This window comes from Salarias fasciatus, unplaced genomic scaffold (genome assembly GCF_902148845.1).
Source record: "Salarias fasciatus unplaced genomic scaffold, fSalaFa1.1, whole genome shotgun sequence".
Taxonomy (NCBI): domain Eukaryota; kingdom Metazoa; phylum Chordata; class Actinopteri; order Blenniiformes; family Blenniidae; genus Salarias; species Salarias fasciatus.
The window spans coordinates 24,372-33,180 of NW_021941302.1; the positions used below are offsets into that span (position 1 = coordinate 24,372).

At 42.5% G+C, this 8,809-nt stretch overlaps 1 protein-coding gene across 1 annotated transcript; it reads left to right on the forward strand.

Annotated features, from left to right (window-relative positions):
- Positions 1-1,125: 1,125 nt before the first annotated feature.
- LOC115384766 (fibrinogen-like protein 1) lies at positions 1,126-8,359 on the forward strand. The gene is made up of 6 exons (XM_030086999.1): positions 1,126-1,194; positions 1,276-1,303; positions 1,407-1,498; positions 6,333-6,450; positions 7,775-7,954; positions 8,076-8,359. Exons 1-6 carry the CDS (start codon positions 1,126-1,128, stop codon positions 8,357-8,359), a joined length of 771 nt encoding a protein of 256 aa, XP_029942859.1.
- The last annotated feature ends 450 nt before the right edge of the window (positions 8,360-8,809 follow it).

An 8,809-nucleotide genomic window follows, 5' to 3' on the forward strand; every position in this document is an offset into this window, starting at 1 on the left:
CTTCCAGCTGGATGACATTTTTTCACTGGTCAGTTTGTTGAACTCCTCAGGCAGCTGGTTGAGAAAGTCCCGTCTCCCAAAGGGAAGTTTTTTTCCTCTTATCAGTTTCACAAGGAATGTTTCTGTCAGCAAAGTATTTCTTTGAAAATCTCTCTTTAAAAAACAAAAACAAAAGTAAAACGTAAAGGAGTAGGAAAGAAGAGCAAAAGCAAAGTGGAGAGTGAAGATGACACGTCTCCACTGTGGCAAAGCTGTAAATTCACCTTCTGATTGTACCTGATTGTGGTTCTAACTCCAACATGGCAGTTTTCACACTGAGACATTTGGACTTTCTCTTCAATTTAAATCTTAATCTTGCCATGAGGTGAGAAAAGAGAGGATCACACTGCATTTTTCCATTTTCAGCACTCCAGGGTCAAGAGTTCAACCACTGACCCTGGAATGTGCAGGGTGTGTCCTTTACGAGCAGGCCGACATTCAGTCCAGCCAATCCGGTTTAAAGTCCTTTGGTGATGAGTTGAGACATTTTGTTCTGCTAATTTAGAATCACAATCAATGCAAATTCATTTTCCTTCCTCTTTCATTTTCCCCCTCCAGTGACCGCTGCCTTTGTTTCTACATGATGCAGAAAATTACCTCCTGAAAATAGAAACAAACTCCAACCTGAAAGTAATGAGAACAATAAGTTTATCCTTCTGTGTTGTTGTCAGATTTCCACTGATGTTGATTAAAAAACTCACATATTAATGAGGAAGAGCAGTGATATGAGCAATCCAACAGGTCTGTATTCTTAATCATCAACTCATTAGGAGTTCTTAATTTTACTGACTGGACTCTTTTAGTCTGCATGAGATATTTGAAATGAACAAGATTTATGACTTCAGCCTTTCACAGTTTGCTCTGGTCAGTCCTCCACAGAAATCATTTGTCCATATTGGAATGCTGTTGGTGCAGAAAGATGCAACCAGATGAGCAACATTCAGTGAATAATACAGAGGAGCATCCTGGTTCCAGCTCTGCTATATATTCTGAGGCAACAGCAGGACGGACACACTCTTCCTGAGGGATCAGGTCAGGAAGACATCAGACTGTTCAGACCAACCTGTCGCTGCTCCTCAGGTCAGAATGAAGATGCTGATTGGACTTTGTGGACTGATCTTGGTCCTTCTTTCCAGCGTCACAGCTCAACCGCAGGTAAACTCTGGAAACTGCTTTCTTCTGCTGTCTTCACACACAATCAAACTTCACTCTGAAGCTGTTTTCTTCTCTTCCTAGAAACATCCGGTTGATGTGTTTCCTCACGGTATGGCACATGTCCTGATTTCCTCTTGTGAGCTGCAAAACACCAGAAATCTTTGGAATAATTGTTATTTTCTTTCTCTCTGTCTTTCAATGTGAAACATCAGGATCGGACTGCACTGAGATTAAGAGGCGCCTGCCAGAGTCACGCAGCGGAGTTTATATGATCCATCCTGCTGCAAGCAGAATCCCCTTCAAGGTATCAAACCACATTTCAGCAAGATCAGACAGGTTTTTAGTCATTTTAACAGTTTTACTCCATTTAGCTGATTTTAGAACGATTTAATCACATTTTATTTGCTTTCACTTTTTTCTTTTCCACATTTGTGCTGTTCGCACTCTTAAGCATAACTTTTTCCGCCATTTTAACAGCAATAACTTGCGTGACCTTTTTGTTTTTAACTGTGGAACTTAGTTATCACATATATTCAACATTCAGATCAGCAGTGAAAACAAATGAGCTAATTATTTCTTTCTTATGAAACAATTATGTGGTTTCGAGGTGAGGAGAATTTCTCTCCCAGCAGGAAATAGTAAAAATATTGCAATTTGGCATGAAATGATTTTGTGAGAGAAGAACATATGGGTCTGTTTGTTCATTTAGTCTTCATGTGTGTATATTAGTATAATAACAGAATTAGAGTTCAGGGTTTCCCCCAGAAAACTTGCTATGCCTGGTGGTTGGACTGCTAGAGAAGACCACCGTCTTTATGTGAAAAAAAAAAAGTTAAAAGTTGACAGAAATTTTGAAATTATGACTATTTTGTGTTATTGTAAGTATTTATGAACATTACTTAAATGCAGAGTCTTACAAAAAGGCATAATCTTAAAATAAAGTTTTAACAAACATAAAAAATACAATTAGAATAGTTATCAATTGTTTTCCTTTAAGTGAAATCCTTGTGAATCTTAAAACAAGGCATTGCTGCTCACATTTAAAGGTAAAATAAATTCGCAAAAATAAAGTGCAAACATGATCAAGGTGTAAAAACAGGGCACTCAGAGGCTGAAGAGATCTCTGTTGGACTGTGTGACCTCGTCTACTTTTTGAATGAAAAACTGAAGAAAAATTATTGAAAAATTATTAGATTGCTTACAGTTATTAATATTCTTATGTTCTTTAAATATTTGTTGTTTATATGGAGTTCACAGCAGTGCATAAGTCCAGCAGTACCTCCTTCAGTCCAGCAGAGGGCGCAGTGTTACTGTTAGCTGTATAGTGCAGTGTGAAGCACTAGAAGAAGAATGTGTCTGAATGGAATCCCCCAGACTGATGAAGCATGTTGTGGCTGCTTCATTAACCCTTTATTGGGCACTCATTGAAATACTTGGAAATTTAAAATTTCAACTCTAGAGTGTTATTGGGGGACATAAGAGGACATTTTTTCTTTTTTTGACTTTTTAAAAAAGTTTCAGATTCAGGCTGCAAATCAAAGTCAAAGAAGTTACCATATACGGTTCCTCGCCAGCCTGGGGTAAAAAATATTCCAAATAATATGTGAATAAATTATTGTAAAAAATACACTTGGAAAGATGAAGAGCATTTATTTCCAAATCATCAGGCAGACATATGTTTTACAGAACTTCTGACATTTGTGTCAAAATATCATACACACGATACAGTGCAAAAAGAACGGCAGTAAGTTACTGCAAAACCAAAAAATAGTGAGAGCAATTTCAAACTACTTATGTAAACATTTTCAGGAATACAAAAAAGTGCACTTTTCAAAGTTTCCACTTATCTCACAACTTGTAAACATCAAACTCAGCAACAGAAGAATGCAGTCATACAGAAACCTGCTTTCAAACATGACGACTCTGATCACCTGTCAAAGTCAATTATGGTCCAGTCACTTAGGCAACGGCATCATGGTGCTTGATGAAGCAGTTGCGGTCAGCATTGAGGCACAGGTGGACCTTGCAGACCCTGCAGAGGATGTTTGACCTCAAGATGTGTCCCTTCTTGCTGCAGTGCTTGCAGGTCTGGCGGGTGGTGTGGAGAGGAGCATGGAAGAGGGACAGGTCAAACCGAACAAGACGATCCGGGGTGTGGCTGCGGTGTCCCTTCACAGGTTTAGGAACATCGACAGAGGTGCTTAGGCTTGCTTGAAATGCTGAGCTCCTTCGTGGGCGAGACATGACTGGCCTCCGGGTGCTGGCAGACCTGAAAACCTGGATCCTAAAGTTCTTCAGTGACAGGCCATCCACACCAAGAGCCTTGCAGTCTCGCTTGTAGATCACCCAGGCATTTGTGAGGCTGACATCAATTGCATATGCAAACAGCCGCATGTACCACCTCTTCGATTTCATGGGGCTGCGGTAGAGATGAACCAGCATGTCACTCTTGTCAATTCCTCCCATGCTGGAATTGTAGCTTTTGATGACAGCGGGGCAGCTCACTTCCTCCTTCTGCTTGGTCTCACTGCAGTAACGGTGGACTGAGGACATGGGCTCCACTCCAATATCTGTGGACAGCAGAGTGACAGTCTTGTTGTCCTTCCATCTGAGGGCCAGTATCCCATCATCACTGGTGACGTAGCTGTAGGTACCCCGAGGAACGGCCTTCTTCTCCATCTCCTTGATGGACTTGAGTGGGGGTTTCCCTATTCTGTTGTCCCTGGCTGTCCCTGTGTACCTGCAGTTCTTGTCCTTGAGGTACCGCACCAACTCCAGGCTGGTAAAGAAGTTGTCTGCAAAGATGGCCGTGGTGGTAGAGAGGGACATAGTACTAACCAGGACAGAGACTATCTGACTGGTGGCACCCAAGGTTTTTTGTATAGGCATGAGAGGAACACCATGAGCTTCCAATGTCGTCTTTCCCTGATACAGCACCATGTCATGAATGAAGCCATCCTCAGAAGCTCTGGCAAACAGTTTGAATCCCCATTTGTCTGGCTTGTTCTTGATGTACTGCCTTAGGTTTCCAGCTGTCTTGCCTTTGTAGGCAACCATGACTTCATCCACAGACTGCTTGGGGGTTTGTGGCTCCTTCCTGAAGACAGTATTCAGGAAGCTGAACAGTGGCCGGATCTTGAAGAATCTGTCAACAGTGCCAGGGATCTGAGTGTTGTCGTTGAAGTGGACAAGCCTCCTCATCAGCCTGAATCTCTTAGATGACATGAGATTTGCAACTTGAGGGACCCTGGTGTCCATTGCCCAGTAGTCATCGATTGAAGGCAGCTCAGCAATTCCCATGTAGATCAGGATAGCCAGAAAATTCAGCATCTCGTCTTCAGTGGTGGTGAAAGTGGTGTTAACATCTTTCTGGGTTGCATATAAGTTGGTCTGGTACGTTATGTGCTTGATAACTTCGGGGCTGAAGTATCTGCTGAAGTACTCAAATGGAGTCCCAACGAAGTCAGGGGGAGAGTGCTGGTACTCAGGCAGAGGTGGGTTATTTAGGTCAACCATCTTCCAGGTGGTCAGTCTGGCTGTGGACTTTTTCTCTTGTGTGGGCCTCTTGGCCTGTGGTGCTGGCTGGTCGTCGTCTTCATGCCTGTTGCTGTTGTGGTCATGAAGGTCGTCTTCATCGTCCTCATCCTCAAGCACCTCCACCGTAGGCCGCACGCACCTCCGCTTACCAGAGGGACCACTGTCACTCAGGTCTGAGGTGTCCAGGTCGTGGCTGGGTGGTATGAAGTCAGGGTCTTCAATGTCATTGTCTCCACTGTCAGATTCCTCATCCTCACTGATAGCTGGGTGGGCTGGCACTACAACAGTCTGTGGCACAGAAAGCCTCCTCTTCCCATAGAAGTACTGAGCAGACAGGTGCTGCAAAATAATGTACATTTTTTTTTAAAAAAATTAAGAAAAAACCCACCAAAACATGTCATAAAAGTGTAATAAAAATGTCTGAACTTCATGAACTAGTCCTAAATCATAGATATTTAACTATTATTGGCTTCAAAATCTCTATGAAAAGTTTACATTTTTCACTGGAACACTGTATAAGCTTATACAATTGTGTGGAAACACCCATTGCACTATTGAGTACTGTTTTCTTAAATTATAATTCATTATTAGTGAAAAAATACATTAGCATGGTTTGCAATATGTTATTGGGCGTATGTCTATAAATAGACTTGCCAGCACTTGCCCTAGTTTTATGTGAGCAGGGCATATGATCAAATATGGGGTCTCATTTTTTCACATGAAAATTTCATTACATTCTAGAAATCCAACACAAATGACACCTATGTTAACATTCAGCTTTACTACTCAGTAACATGCTGAGTGAGTTTCATTCACTTACCATTTCTAATTTTGATGCTAGAACCGTGGTTTGGGATTCAGCAGTGACCACAAGATGGCATATTTGGACTTCTGGAGAAATGGAGAATTTGAAAATGCACCGGCTCACTCGTGATTGGTCAGAGGCCACGTGACTGTGCTGTGATGTAGCCTGATCTTCCCTGATTGGCTGGATGAAGTCACATGATTCTGCCCCTCCTTTGAGAGACGAGGGGGTGCCATTTTTAAAGCCTGCGGAAGTTACCATATATGGTTCCTTGCCCGATAAAGGGTTAAACAGAAACCACGCAATTCCACCGTTTGGACAGTGAATCATTTTGAGGATAGAACACCAACCATTTTGGATTAAATCCGCTAGTTTGACGTTTAGCATCGCGGCTCGCAGAAGGCTGCTCTGACGACGTGCTAACTGCTAACATACAAACTCGCACCGGCTCTGCCTCATCGACGAGCCGCGGCTGTCTGAAGAAAATATGCCTCACCTCTGACCCCTTATGTATTCACATTTCGACCAAATGATGTCGCCATTGCACCTTCAACTGTATCACCAGATGTGATTAAAAGCTCCGTCTGTGGTATCGCTGTTTTGGTACATAAAAAAACATATTTACAATTTACAAAAAAAAAAAGAAAGAAAGAAAGAAAAACAGCGACGCTTGGCCTGGCGGGGGGGTGGGGGGGGGGGGGGCAAGTAAAGGCCTAAAAAGCACTGAGGGAAACCCTGGAGTTTCAGTTCAAACAGCTAAACACTCGTGGTTTCTCTCTCTGGACCTTCTGCTCAGGTGTACTGTGAGATGGGCGCCGATGGCGGCTGGACGGTGATTCAGAAACGCACTGGAGCTGCAGTTTCTTTTGAGCAAAACTGGGCTTCATATGAACACGGCTTTGGTCACCTGACGTGTAAGTAAAGGGAAATATGTGCAAGTGAGACAATGGAATAAACTAACTTGTTGAAATTGTAAAGGTGAGTGTGTGTGTGTGTGTGTGTGTGTGTGTGTGTGTGTGTGTGTGTGTAATAATGATAATAATGAATTTTCTTTGAAAAGTACTTTATGTTTTACAATGTCAAAGTGCTACAAAGTGTAAACATTTCTTATTTATCCTTTAAAGATAAGTTTTTAAGTTCCTCTTAAAAGAGTCAGTGGACTGCTCTCAGGTGATTGGGTGGGGGGGGGGGGGGCTGTTCCACCATCTCGGGGCAGCAGGGAGATACGTTCCTGAAGATAAGGGAGGGTGTGACCATTTCGGCAGTGGTGGATGAGAGGGGAGTGGAGTTCAGCGAGGTTCCTCAGAATGCTATTTTGCAGAAGTGTTTGGTGTGGGTGTCAAAGGAGAGCTGAGGGTCTAATTTAACACAGAGAGGGTGATGTTTTGACCAGTAAAGGTGAAGAGGGAAGAGTGGGCCTGGTGTGGTGTGCCGATGAAGATGGCCTCATTTTTTGAGATGTCTGGCAGCAGGAAGTTGAACTCCATTCAAGCCTCGATCTCCTCATATCAGTGTGGATCAGTGTGGATGTTGGCAGGGCAGCAGAAGGCCTGGGGGTTGTCCTGAGGTACGGCTGTGGCTCATCAGCACAGCGAAGGAATGATATTCCATGCTTGCTGATGACATTACCCAGGAGGATTAGGTAGACGGGATTAGGTAGATGGAGAAGAGGGTGGGACCCAGCACCGAGCCCTGGGGGACACCGCTGGTGGCATTGTGTGAGGTTTTGCTTCGCATAGGGCTCAGTTCTGCCAGACATAAACTAAGTAAATCAGTTATGCACTTTATTTGAGAGTCCAATGGTTTGTTGCAGAGGGTGAAGGAGGATATTGTGTTTTTTTTTTTTTTTTTTTTTTTTGGGGGGGGTGTATTAGAACTACACAATAAATGTCAAATTAATCGTTATTGTAATTCAAACATGCTGTTATAAATATCAACTTAATTGCAACAAAGTGTCACAATGCACTGTACATTCATTCTCTGCTAAGAAAACCACAGTTAATACATAAAACGTGCAATTAGTTGATTTACGGAATGTAACCAATTCACTTTGCTTTTTTTTTCATGGTTGCCACAACATCAGATGTACAAAAATCACAGCGAAATTTTTAAAAAATGAACTGAAATGAAGTGTTTCTGTTCTGATGTGTGGAACAATCACCACCTGCTGCAGCTGCTTCTGGTTCTCCAGGTGAAGGAAAGACACCGTCAACTCTTTGTGCTTTCTGGTGAATTCAGGGGACCACTGGCTTGGTTTGAATAAGATTCACTGGCTGACCCAGTCCAAGAGGATGACCTTGAGGGTGGACCTGTGGGACCATGAAAGGAAAACTGCTTATGCCGAGTATAAGGACTTCAATCTGGGGGTTCCACAGTCGAATTATGAACTCCGTGTTGGGAGATACTCAGGAACTGCAGGTAATGGTTGCTCTTGAACTTTTACATCAGAACAAGTTGATCTCATTTGCACGAATCGTGAAACCAGCATTCAAGAGTTAGATGTAAACTTTTTTTTGATTTTGTACCTTCCTGTCTGCAGGTGATGCCATCCGGGGTCCCAACCCTTATGATGGCCAGAATGGCTTAGGCTTCAGCGCGTCCGACAGAGACAACGACAACTGCGACTTTTGCATCTTCGAATTTGACATTGCTTTTGACAAATGTACCGATATCTATGGCGGCGGCTGGTGGTTCAGCGGATGTGGCTCCGCTAATCTCAATGGTCCTTACCGTCCTCCTCCTTTCAACCAGAGACTCTACTGGAAAACCTGGGAGGGCCATCATTCTCTCACGGCCACCAGAATGATGATAAAATCTGAGTGAGTTACTTCATTTGGGAAATGTGTGTTTATTTCATTCAACAAAGTCAAAAGTCAAGAAGAGCAGAGTGACACACATTGATAACTGTAAACTGAGCATTGAATAAAAAACTCCCACTAAATCCTTTTGCTTTCCTTCTTTCTTTCCAGTTGTTGATGCATGGGTTTTGTAACACTCATAAAAGTACCTCTATCTTGCTGAGATATATTTTTTAGGTGAATTTATTTCAAATCAAGTGGGATGAGACTTTATGATGAAAAAAACCATTTCAGACAGACTCGGTAAGATTTTGAGTATTCGCCAGTGTTTAAGACATTTTATTCTTGATTTCTCTCAATTGGCTGGAAATGTTAACGGTACCCAACGAGATGTTTTGCACCACCAAACATGTCAGAAAAAAAAGTGGTGGAAATTCATCCAAACTGGGTTGTATTCCAAAATGAAATAAATGCT